The 13,285-nt window shown below is 49.1% G+C and overlaps 1 protein-coding gene across 1 annotated transcript in view; it reads left to right on the forward strand.

Moving 5' to 3' along the window:
* The window catches only part of LOC115458916 (ribonuclease H1-like), a 73,756-nt gene that overhangs the window by 19,425 nt on the left and 41,046 nt on the right, over window positions 1-13,285 (forward strand). The window contains exon 2 of the mRNA XM_030188770.1: window positions 10,845-10,948. Within this exon, the coding sequence (XP_030044630.1) occupies window positions 10,845-10,948 (104 nt within the window). The remainder of the gene's footprint in view (window positions 1-10,844; window positions 10,949-13,285) is intronic.

Here is a 13,285-nt window from a genome sequence, read left to right on the forward strand (position 1 = left end):
CTCCCCCCCCCCCCCCCGAAGGGCTGCAACCCCTGGATTGAGCACTCAACTCACTTCCCAGAACTGCCACATCCACCTGGATCCACGCTCCTCCTCCCCTCCAGAAGGGCTGCATCCCTGTAGATCTTGTGCTCTTATCCCCCCATATCAAGCACTCGTATCCCCCTGGATCCAGTACTCATTCCCCACCCCCCCAACAAGAAGGGCTGTATCCCTGTGGATCCACTCCCGTTCCCCCTTCCACCAGAAGTGCTGCATCCACCTGGAGCCATACTCCTCCTCCCCCCCCCCCAAGTGCCATCGACCTGGATCCTGCACTCATTCTCTCCCCCCCCCCCCCCCGAATGGCCATATCTACCTGGATTCAGCACTCATTCTCTTCCCCCCCCCCCCCCCCCCGAAGGGCCATATCTACCCGGATCCAGCATTCCCCCGCTCCCAAGGGCCATATCTACCTGGATCCAGCACTCATTCTCCCCCCCCCCTCCCCCAGAAGGGCTGCTTCTACCTGAATCCAGCACTCATTTGACCCCAGAAGGGCTGCATCCCCCTAGATTTAGCACTTATTCCCCCTCCCCCCCCCCCGAGGGGCTGCATCCCTGTGGATCTTGTGCTCATTCCCCCCAGAAGGGCTGCATCCTATATCAAGCACTCGTATCACCTCCCCCCCCCCCCCAAAAGGACCATACCCCCCTGGATCCGGCACGCATTCCCCTCCCTCCCCAAGAAAAGCTCTATCCCCATGGATCCACTCTTGTTCCCCCCTTCCCTAGAAGTGCCGTATCTACCTGGATCCAGCACTTATTCAGCACCAGAAGGGCCACATCCACCTGGATCCTGCACTCATCCCCCCCCCCCCCCCCCCCCAAAAAAAAAAAAAAAAGAAGGGCTGCATCCTGGATCCAGCATGTATTCTCCTCCATTCCTCTTGAAGGGCTTCATCTACCTAGATCTAGCACTTATTACCCATCCCTCCCCCCCCCCCATAAGGGTCGCATCTACCTGCATCCAGCACTCATTCCTCATCGATCCAGCACTTATGCCTCCCACCCCAAAGGGTGCATCACCCTCTGATTCAGCATTCATATCCCTCCCGCTTCGAAGGGTTGCATTCCCCCGGATCCCACCGAAAGAGTAGCATTCCCCTGGGTTCAGCACTCCTCCACACTAGAGGGGCTGCATCCCCCCCCCCCCCTCCCCCGTTCAGCACTCCTTCCCACCAGAAGGGCAACATGTACCCTGATCCAGCACTTCCTGTGGGGGCACGACCTCACAGCATACTGTCAAAACGGAACAGCATTCTGTTTTAAGGTAGTACTGAGAGGATCTGACTTTTACCTTTTTCCAGTACAGGATTCCTATTGGGGTCAGAATCAGCTGGCTCTCATCTGCCCAAGCAGAGGGAACAGATGGGTCCTCACCACTCATTTTCCGAAGCCTATCTTTTTTGGAGGGAGGGGAGGGGAAACGGATCTCAATGGCCTCTTTTTTTTTTTTTTTAATCCAGGAATGAAGGAAGCCAGAACAATCTGCTTTGTTGTTTACATCGGAGAGATGGAACTGATTTTACGTTGCCAGTTCTGCTTTACTGACTTGAGTCCTGAAAAAGAGAGCAGAAATTAATCCATGAGTAACACAAAAAGGGGTTGAATTGCCACAAAGGGAAGTGTGGAGGACTGGATTTTCTGCTCACAGGTTTCAAACATTGCTAATTCAGGCCCAGACGCACTAAATGAGTCAGCAACGTGGTTTTTATACCAGTTCTAGCTGGTTTAGTAAGCAACGAGTAAAACAAGACATGCACAAAAGGATTCTCCGAGCTCTTTTCCTATCACGGTAGCAGCTAATGAAAACAGAATGCAAAGCTATTATAGTGAGCTAATTACTATACAAATGTGTATGCAAAACAATGCACAGCCATTTTCCGACCCGATGCACAGAAGCAACCCCTACCTTTATGGATGAAAATTAATAGGAGGTCTGGAGCTGTCGGTCCTGACACTTCTTGCTAGTACTCCACAGCTGCAAGGTCCTCTTGAGCAGAAGACATGAGAGCAAAGCGCTTTGGTTTACAAAGGCTGGAAACACATTACTGTAAGTGCCCATCAATCCATGCCTACATCACACCTCGAGTGAAAAGGGGAGGAGGGAGTGGGGGAGGGAACGAGAGCAGAAAAGTCTTTGCCGTACAGCTGGCTGCCCTTCCTGTAGGCTATATGCGAGCAGCAGCTCCGAGCACAAAGAAAAGGCTACACCATCTGCTAGCCCTCTCCAGTCTATAGCAACCCCTTAGGGGTTGGAAGTGTGAACCGGCTGTATTGCTGCTGAGCTTGCCTTGTGACGGAGGTGGGAAGGTTTTGGGATCCCTCCCCCCCCCAGGCAGGAGAGTGCAGGCTCCCAGCATCAGCGGACTGCAGCAGTTTTTTTTTTTTTTTTTGGGGGGGGGGGGGGGGAAGAAAAGCTACTCCGGCTTTCATACACTCTTCTGTTACTGTTCCTTTTTAACTATGGCAGCGTTGGGGGCTGATTTGTGTTTTTCTGATGTTAACAATTGTAATATGACTGTATGGGACTCCAATGTCTATTCACATGTGCATAATGATCATTTATAGTATGGCCCTCTCCACATAAATATTGCATTTTATCTTTATTCTTATTATGCTATATTTTAAATGTTCTTTTTATGTAGTGTGTGTATATATCAAACGTATAAATGGCAAGTGACCGACTCACCTGCAAATGCGCCGTAGAGACTTCCCTCTCTGTTCCGCCCTTCCGCCCTCTGACATCATCACTTCTTGACGCAACAGAGATGGAAACGGAGTCGGATTGTTCGGACGCTTGCCGCTGGAGCCTGGAAACGAACATCGCACGCACCAACCGCCCCCCTCCGTATCGGGCCCCCTGCACTGACCTGACAGCGCCTCTCACCTCTGTGTGAAAGCTCTGCTGCTGCCTGCAGCGCTTCCACACGGAGGTGAGAGGCGCTGTCAGGTCAGTGCAGGGGGCCTGGCATGGAGGGGGGAGGGAGCGGCAGCGAGGAGGGTAGCTGGAAATCTCGCCCGTTTTAACGGGCTTAACGGCTAGTATATATATCCTATATAATAATTCTCACCTCCAATGTTCTGACTTGCCTGGGACCGTGGCTCATTCTGAGTTGGTCTGTTAGGCTCCGTAGATCAGGCTGACATCGCTGTGGCCATTATGATGTCAAACTTCAGAACCCGTGGGGGAAAAAAACATGCCTCACAGCTGATCCATGGGTGGCTGGAGGGGGGGCAGGGGAGAGAGGAGGGTCGCTGGACATGGGTGGCTGGAGGGGGGCAGGGGAGAGGAGGGTCGCTGGACATGGGTGGCAGGAGGGGAGCAGGGGAGAGAGGAGGTTTGCTGGACATGGGTGACTGCAGGGGGAGAGGAGGGTCGCTGGACATGGGTGGCTGCAGGGGAGCTGAGGAAAACCTTGCTATCACCCGTTTCATTTGTGTCAGAAACGAGCCTTTTTTACTAGTATATATATAATTCATATGTGCATAATGATAGTTCGTTTATAGTATGGCCCTCTCCACATAAATATTGCATTTTATCTTATGCTATATTTTAAATGTTCTTTTTATATAGTGTGTGTACATATTTATATATATTACATGTAATAATTGATATGTTTTTAGAACATATAAAAACACTCAATAAAGCAACATTTAAGCACCAGTCCCTGTGTTGGAGAGTGAATTGTCCACCCTCTACTCTTATTTGAGTGCATTCGCAGAGCAGCCACGCTTAGCAATTGGCTATTCCATAGCGTTCCACAGATCAGTCCACAGACTTGTGGGCCATGTCCCGATAGCAGCAGGTGGAGATAGAACTTCAGAGGTTTACTATTTGTGCTCATGTGCAGCCACCTTAACTTATGTATTCTCTCTAGCTGGTGGATGGTCTTAACCGTATAGCTTTGGATTGATTGGCTCCTGGCCTGGTCCTCTGGGTCTAGTTGAGCTTCTGAGGTCTGAGGTGTCCTGGGACCTGGGTGCACACCAATGCCAGGTCCCTCCCTCCCCAAATTCTCCCTCCTCTGTCTGACCGGGGTTTGGGTTCACACACTCCTGACTTTAAAAAGTGTCAAGTTTCTTTTGCTCCGGTCCTCTTATAAATGCAATTTGAGCACTGTTTAAAAAAAAAAAAAAAAAAGAAAAAAAACAACTCAGTCTGATTCGTCCAGCGTGGCGAGCTGATGCCGGTTTACAGTAACGACTGAGGTGTGTGAGGACTGACTTGTCATGTGACACCGATACCCGAGGGGGTGAGTAGTTATTACCCTACCTGCGCTGGTGGGAGAGAGCAAATGTGGCTCCCGGTGTGGGAGCCGCTGTGTTGCTACCGTTTCCTGTACTGGAGCTCCACTGTACAGCCCGACTCCATGGAGCATTGTGCTCTTTCCTGGCTCGTTTTGGTGGGCGCAGGGCAGATGTTTTCTTGAGCGCACTATCCTGCCGCGCCAGTTGGCAAGGTTGAAGCACCGGTGCTCCCTTGGGGCCCTGATTTGCTTGTGATTCCAGCAATTTTATGTGCAGGCCTTTCAGAAGATGTGATTGGAGAACTGGGGTGGATCGCTCCCAGTTTCTTCATATTTGGTATTTAAGGGCTTCTGGGAAGGAGGCCTGGGGCAGTTTGCAGACACTTGTGGGAGTCCTCAGGTCTCCCACAGCTTCCCAAGGGCGAGGTCGAAGGCACAGTAGACCTGTGTGGCTGTTCTGTGGCAGCGACAGCCTTAAGCTGTATCTTGGAAAGTACTATCTGAAAGTCTTCTGGTGGACATGCCTGTGCCTCGCTAGGTGATTTATGGTTTGGGTGCATCGTCTTACAGTTGCACTAAGAATATTTCTGGACCCTCCTTAAGGAGGTTCAGGGTGTGTGCACATCATTAACGGGAGGGAAGAAAGGGATCAGGATTAGGGATCCTACTCTAGATTTTTCTCTCTTTCCCTTCAGTACAGGTGGGGTTTAGTCAGGCTTAGGGTTGTTGGTGCCATGTTTCTGTAAGAAATGTTACATTTTGAGGCTAGTGCACTCCTCTCAGGTTTTTCTCGATCTCCATGGTAATCCTGCACTCTCTGTACTGGCCTGATGGCATTTGCTGTATGTACACTGTTTATATCAAATTAGTTTTATTCAGGAAGGTGGCTGGCCAGCCTGAAGGTTACAGGTACAAGACTGGTTTATCCATCCTATTAGAAACTGTGTACTCAGCTATGTTTCCAATGGGGCATATTTTATTTAAGACTCTCTTACTGCTTGTCTGGCCAAGCAGTTCTTGCATGACTGGAACAGTTATCACTATACTACTGTACTAAAGATTGCCCTCCTCTCTGTTTTTGCACACTGATACTGGCCACACCTTTGCATATTATCCCCAGCTACCCCGGGATCTTCAGCATACCCGGTACCTCTAATTACTTCTATTGCATTTTTGGCATGTTTTCACGGTATGGGGCACCTAGAGGTCATGAGGAGTGGTCCAGGAACTACTTCAGTGTAGAGGTAGCTTAATAGTTGTTGCAACCAGTTGAGAGCGAGCAAAGAGCTCTAGAGGTGCCGCTTCACGATCCGCTACAGCTTGCTATCTATAGTGCGCAATGGTGCTACAGCCACATTCTGCTATGCCATCTGGCTCTTGTTCTCAGCCACACTTTGTTAGCTTCAGTTCGTAGCAGTTCTAGTGCACGGTCACACTAGCCAATTCTTGACGCTCTCTGTAAGAAGTTAGTGCTGACTTAAGCATCAGACCACTGATGTGGCTTCCAAGTTACATTTGGCAACCTGCCTTTTGGAAATAATCTCGGGACTGGAGAAGATCTAGGGCAGTTGGGTAAAGACGAGGGACTCCCAAGTCTCGGAGATTGCCAATGGATGAGTCTAAGGATGATTTTTAATCCTCTTGGTTTTGTTGTAGGTTTCGTGGGGCCAGGAAAACCACTTTCAGGGTTTCCGCTTCCACTGTGACAAGCCATCTGGCTGCTGGTGGAATGAGCATGGTTTCAACTCCTGGTCTACCTATGCCTGCTACATCTCCCAATGATGGAGTCTCGGTTCACTCCTCGGGTAGGACTCCTCTACGGGTTTCAGGAGGAGTGGACCAAAATTGCTTCAGCTCAGTGTGTCTTAGTTTTTCGATTGCACGGTTATAACCTGGACTTCACTACAGATTTTTCTTGGTCTACATGCAAGCTCAAATTCTAATATCAGGCAGTTCTTGCCACCTTGCCAATGTTTCTGTCCCCAGTTGCAATTGGGGGAATGGGAAGTTCCCTTTGCTTTGTAGTGCCAATCAGGGAGTGTCCTTCCAGCTTAGTTTGGATGTCATAAGAGTCAATGGTGTTTACAGTTCAACTTTTCACAATGGGAATCTTTAAGTGTGTAGTAGTTCAGTCTGGTGGGGAGAGTTTCTAGCCTCCCTGCACATCAAGAAAACGTTCTTTCATATTCCCAGTGGTTCTTCCTGCAAAGGGACCTTAGCGATTTATGACCTTACTAGCCGTTAAGCCCGTAAAAATGGGCGAGGCTTCCAGCTACCCTCCTCGCCGCCGCTCCCTCCTCCCTCCGTGCCGGGCCCCCTGCACTGACCTGACAGTGCCTCTCACCTCCGTGTAAAAGCGCTACAGGCAGCAGCAGATCGCTCTGCTGCTGCCTGCAGCGCTTCCACACGGAGGTGAGAGGCCTCCACACGGAGGTCAGTGCAGGGGGCCCGATACGGAGGGGGGCGGGAGCGGCGGCAGGGATGGGGGTGAGGGTGGAGGTTGTTTCACGCGATGTTCCTTTCCAGGCGGCAGCGACGGCGTCCGACAATTCGACTCCGTTTCCCTCTCTGTTCCGCCCTCTGACGTCATGACGTCTTGATGCGAGGGCGGGACAGAGAGAGAAGTCTGTACTGCGCATTTGCAAGTGAGTACGGTCACTTGCCATTTATATGTTTGATCATTCAGCTTTTCCACTTTACCAAAGACATTTTTTCAAGGTGGTAGTGGGAGCTTTCCTTTGCAAGGATGGATTGCAGGTTCATCCATACCTTGTGACTAGCAGGTTCATCCATACCTTGTGACTAGCTGATTTGTGGCTCTCCCTATCAAGAGACTCTGCAAATTTCATCCAAGATACCTACCCTTCTTCAGTCCTTAGGATTGGTAATCAATGTCAGCAGTCAGTTGTTTCCATCACAAATCTTGGCTTAACGGGGAATGATGTTCCATATAAGCTTGGGAAGTTCTTTCTTCCTTTTGCTTCTCAGTAACAAGTGCCAGGCCAAGTCAGGTTCTGCTTTCCCGATCATGTCCATGGATATGGGAATAGGTTAAAATTATGGGCACAAAGATCTCTTTCTTGGACATTCCCCCATGAGCCTGATTCCATATCAGACCACTTCAGGGGATCCTTCTCTGCTTTGGTCCCCATCTCTGTGGTTCTCTGTAAGCCAACTTAGTCTCAATGGGTGATTTCAACACAGCCTTCCGCTGACATTTCAGAACTTCATTCTCCATGGTAGGTGGCTATCTGCAGCTTGTAGTCTGCTAGGGTGTGCCATAGCTGGCGGCAACAGATTCTGGATCCCTTCCAGAAGACACACAGTCGACCACCTCCTCACTTGACAGATGTGGAGTCGAGGCTGGCTTAGTTGACAGTTTTCTTCTATGATTTGTTTCAGGTGTCGATTAAGCAGACATTTATGGCAGTAACAGCCTGTCGTTTGATGTGGTTGCGCTGCTGGGCGGTAGATGCAGCTTCTAACGGCGGCTGGTTCAGCTCTCTTTTCAGGTAAAGCTATTGTTTGAGGATTCATTGAAGTTGGCGGAAGATCTGGGTGACTCATAGACTCAGCATCTTCCTGAGGACATGTCTACATGTTCTTTTTGGTCATGTCAGGCTCGCCCTTATCTTTATGACGCCAGGACTATTGTCCGGGGCAGCCTAGTTTTCTTCAGTGTTCCAGTCCAAGAAGGGTCTCGAAACTCCTGACTTCATCCATTCGAGATCCTCCGGATTTCTACTGAAGGGGTGACAGGGCGCACGTCCTGTCTTTTCTGCATACGGTGGTTTCTTCCTTCTATCCCATTTATCCTTTTTTCTCTTCCCACTTCTTAAACGTTCACCATGTACTCCTATACTATTTAGAAATGACCAGCGAGTTCCATTGTTCAAATCTTTTCTTCATGCTTTTCTCGGGACCTTAGGAAGGTAATGCAGTTTCCCAAGCCAAGCTGGCTCACCATTTTTAGATTGGCAGATGTGGGCGTAGCGGTTTTGATGTCGGGGGAGCAGACCTTTTGTAAAATAGGCATTGGTGTGGATCTGAAGGGCTGATCCGCATAGGTGCCTCTTTATTCAAAATCCATTTAGGAGAGCAGCCACTCCCCTTGCACCCCACCTAGCTATGTCTCTGCATAGCTGGGCAATGTCTTGGGTGACCCACTGAGCAGAAGTGACTTCCTACATAGCTTCATGCACTGCTAAAGACTGAAGCAGTCTTCTAGTGCTCGCCATTTTAAGGTTAGCAGATGCAGTGGTGGCAAGATCAGAAGCAGACATATTCAGAACCTGGAGAGCCTTAGATATATAGAAAGGCGACTCCTCCTCCTTATGAAACACCCACACTGCAGTGAGATAATCAGATTCCTGACCTGTTGAGCAGAAAGATCTCAATCATAGCCTCATGCTGTCCTCTGGCTGGTCACAGGAAAGGGGATCTGGTTTTGAGAGCTGTGGTGCTGAGAGGCAATTTCTTCATCTGGCCTCTATATGGGACAGTCTGTTCCGTTGCAAGTGGCAGCTCTTTCTTCCAGATTGCAGTTGACTTCCTTTCTGAGTCCCTTCTGGCTTCCATGGCTGCCCTTTGCAGTTTGGCCACTTGGTCCTCTGTCCTGCCGTGGATGACTTTTGCGTCCACTTGATCTGCTGTCCTTACCTTGCTAGGTTTTGCAGGCTTGGCATGGCAGCGCTAGGCATTCCAGACTTGACGTGGCAGCGCATGTACCTAGTAGCGCTTTAGAAATGTTAAATAGTAGTAGTAGTATTTGGGACCACTGTGTAACGGCGATCTGCAGAAAAAAATGGGGGGGGGAGGGGCAGTACCTGGGTTGCACCTTCTTTTTACGCTTATGTTTGTTATCCAAGGAAGGAGAATAGAGAGGGTAATTGCCTTGGACCCCCTTTCTACATGGGGGACCGTAGGCCCACCTGAAGCTGAGGAATATACACCCTGCTGGTGGACTTTTAGGTCTCTTACCGATTTTTTTTCCGTGGGCCCTATTATGTTTAACACCAGCTTTGGTAGTAGAACAGCTCTTTGGTTAGAGGGGTTAATTCTAACCACTGCCCCTGCCCTATGAATTCTTGCTGAAGCCATGTGGAGCAAACAGTTGGGCTATGGCTCTGGGTCCACCCCATTTCTCTGCCCATATATAATGTTATTGGTTTTGTCCTTTGTGTATGATCAGACAGGCAAGGGACTAATGGGGTGTGTGTGATCAGATGCTGGATAGCCTGGGACAACTTCTCTATCTTTATGTATTAGGATTTAGCCGAGATTGGGTGACAGGAGCCTGTAGTGGGAGGCGGGGATAGTGCTGGGCAGACTTATACGGTCTGTGCCAGAGCCGGTGGTGGGAGGTGGGGCTGGTGGTTGGGGGGCGGGATAGTGCTGGGCAGACTTATACGGTCTGTGCCCTGAAAGGGACAGGTACAAATCAAGATAAGGTATACACAAAAAGTGGCACATATGAGTTTATCTTGTTGGGCAGACTGGATGGACCGTGCAGGTCTTTTTCTGCCGTCATCTACTATGTTACCTATGGCCTGTGGAGCATTGCTTCAGTCTGCTGAGGTTGTAGTACCCCGCCCCTCTTGAGGACTGCTTTGGTACGTCCCACAAGTCTCTGGATTGATCTATGGGATGCTATGGAAGGTAAAATTAGTCCTTATCTGATGATTTTCTTTCCATTAGTCCCAACAGATAAATCCAGATGCCCACCCTTTGTTGTTCTGGTTTAAGTGTTTTCTTCTAGTTACCTCAGTTTCATTAGATTCCTTCACTTGATTTTTGGCTACAAAAAAAAAAACCCATAAAGGGAAACCTTCTGTTACCCTCCTACAGGAGCAGTTGAGGAGCTTACATGGACTTTATGCAGGCAGGAGAGGACTTAATGTTAGATTTCCTTTTCCTTCTTCCACTGCATTGGTATCGACAATATTGAAGTTAAGGTGGCTGCACATGATCACATATAGTAAACCTCTGAAGCTCTCTCTATCTCCCAACTGCTGGTAGAGGGACACTGGATTAATCTGTTGGGACTAATGGAAAGAAAATTTATCAGGTAAGGACTAATTTTACCTTCTGAGCATGCTCAGCTCGCTGACTGGCTTCCCCCATATCACATGCAAATGAGCTGTGTCCAAAAGCAATGAGCAACTCATTTGCATGCGATTCTCTTTGGGACTCCCTCTGTATTTCCAGTTCGGTAATTTTTACCGATTTGGAAATAGACGGATTCTTAACAGGATCTTTCTGCATCTGGGCCTCAGCTTCTTTGTGCATGCTCTTTGCTTTGCAGTGTCTGTTCCCAGATGACCTGGTCTTCCTGTTCCCTGTAGTACAGGACAGGAGGAGGAACAAAAGGAGAGAAAAAAATTAGATTATTGAGCAGTGGCTTTTCTCTCATTTATTTCAGGTCCCCCTCTTTCTTGTAAACTGTAGGCAGGGGCTGGAGCAGCATGGCCCTTGCTCTCACATTTGAAAAGAAAAGCTCATCACTTTTTGTGAGTGGACACCCTTGCCTGATTAACATTGTTTTGGATTTCAGGGAGGAATGCAAAGAACAAGTGCATGGATTCCCCTCTGCCAGGTACAAGAAGTTTAATTCAGCAAAAGAAGCCTGGGCATTTGTGGACTCTGAAGATTCGGCAGGTAGTTTCCAATGTTGCAGTGGGCATACTTGATTTCACTCAAAAATAAGATGTAATTTCAAGCAGTTATTTGTTATTTGAAGTTGCATATAAAATACAGATGTATTGTGTCAGGGGAAATAGAAACCTCTGTCAGCTTGTTAGCTGCACCCCGTATATAAAGGACAAATGGTTAGGAAGAATGGTCTTGGTATATACTATGGGTAAGCAGTTCTGTGCGCTATGCTGGTCAGGTATTCAGGATATCTGACATGAATATGCATGCGATGTTTTCATGTATGTTTTCTATTGTATGTAAATATCTCATGCATATTCATTAGTTTTGTTAACCAGAGTTGACTGCCCCTTGGCTTATACAGCAGCTGCAGAGGACACATTATAGGATAATTACAGGTATTGGATCAATTTTTAAAAAATGGATTGGGATGTGGATAAAGAGAAGAGTACAGATGTGCTGTAATGAGATGCTGATGGAGGAGGTCCTAGGGATGAGAAACTGGTGGGTGTGGTTCTGAGCAGAAATGGTGAGGAGACTTGGTGGGGGTGGAGAGAGAGGCTGGGGAAGAGAATGTCTAAAGTTTTTGATGTTGAAAATTGGTCCCTCTGCCCAAAAATGTTGAAGCCTTGGCTAGTCATTGCAGAGATTGTAATGAGTGCACTCCTAGAAACAGAAAAATATAGACAGATAAAGACTATATGACCTGACCTGTCCAGTCTGCCATCATGCCATCTACTCTTCCTGTGACTCCCTTAGAGATCCTATGTACTTGTCCCAAGCTCTTGAATTCAGATATTGTTTTTGTCTCCACCACTTTCACCGGGAGGCCGTTCCATGAATTCATCACTCCTTCCGTGAACTATTTCCTCGGGTTACTTCTGAGTTTCACCTTTCAATCCCTTTTTCTGCCCTGTGGATCACTAGAATTCTCCGAGGACAAGCAGGCTCAAATTCTTACATGTGGGTCGTCGTCCGCGACACCCCAGGAGACGGAAAAATTTCAAAAGCTGAAGAACCTTCGCGAACGTTCCGCCACGCGGGTCAACCCACCGCACATGCGTGGGCAGCTTCCCGGCCGCGATACGAATGTGCAGCACTTAGTCTCTTTTTTTTTCACAGTTCTAGACGGTCTGGTTTCTTCCTCGCTGCAAGTTTTTCGGCTCAGGAGACAATTTTCAAGTGTTTATCACTATTTTCTTCTTCTTTTCTTTTATAGTTTTCTTCTAGTTTAAAATAATAAAATAAACATTTGATTTTCCTTCATTTTTCTTAGTTTTTCTCAGTTTCCTTTCTTTTTCGTTCGCGGCCGACCTTTAGGCTACTCGGCCGGGTTTTTTCTGTGTTTTTTTTGTGCCTTTTTTGATTGGCACCATCGAGGCTTTTGATTTCGCCAACACTATTTTTCCGCCCATGTCATCGAAGAGTCCCAGCGGCTTCAAGCATTGTACTAGCTGCAACCGGATCATCTCGAGCACCGACCCTCACACGTGGTGTCTTCAGTGTCTTGGGCCCAACCATCTCCCAGCTTCTTGTAAGCTGTGTAAAGTTGATGAAGAAGCGGACCCAAGTGGCTCGAGAGGCTCAGCGTGAGAAACTTTTTCCTGAGCAGTCCGGTCCTCTGACTTCAACTTCTATACCGAGGGCATCGACGTCAGCAGCGACACCGGGAGCGCAGGTAATGGCTGCTGAGAGCAGTGAGGCATCGAATGGGTCTCCACCCATCTTGAGGCCTCCTGCTATGCAGGCCCCCCAGGACCGACCTTCGTCGGAACCGGCCCCGAGGAGGCGTGTGGATTCCACATCATCCTTATCGGTACTGAGGAGTCTCGATGACGGGCGTCGAGCGAAGGCTAAGAAGCACCGTCATCGATCTCCTTCCAGGCAAGGTACCGTGAGCTCCGGGGAGCTGAGAGAGTCGGCACCCGAGAAGCGTTGGCGCCTGGAGGACCGCTCACCCTCCATTCAGGATGTTCCGATGCGTTGGTCATCTGGCAGCCTGGTACCGGCTCTCGAGCCCCAGCAGATTCTGGCACTGACACCTGCACCGGCCCCACAGCATTTTCCGATGGAAGCTCTCGATGAGCGTATCCAGGCCCTTCTTCCAGAGCTTGTGGAAGGGTTGCTTCTTCAGTCTGCCTCGGTGTTGGGGGTGCTTGCGCCTCTAGTTGTGACTGTAGAGGAGGCGTCTGGGCCATCACCTGTGAGGAGGTCCCTGCCCTCGGTGCCGCTTGTGGTACCGGAGCCAGTTGCCACCTGGGTCAACTCCCCCTCGACGTCGGTGGAGGAAGCTTCACTGGAGTCCAGGCAGGGGTTGATTTCTCGACATCCCCCACGAGGTCG

This window comes from Microcaecilia unicolor, unplaced genomic scaffold (genome assembly GCF_901765095.1).
Source record: "Microcaecilia unicolor unplaced genomic scaffold, aMicUni1.1, whole genome shotgun sequence".
Classification (NCBI taxonomy): Eukaryota; Metazoa; Chordata; class Amphibia; order Gymnophiona; family Siphonopidae; genus Microcaecilia; species Microcaecilia unicolor.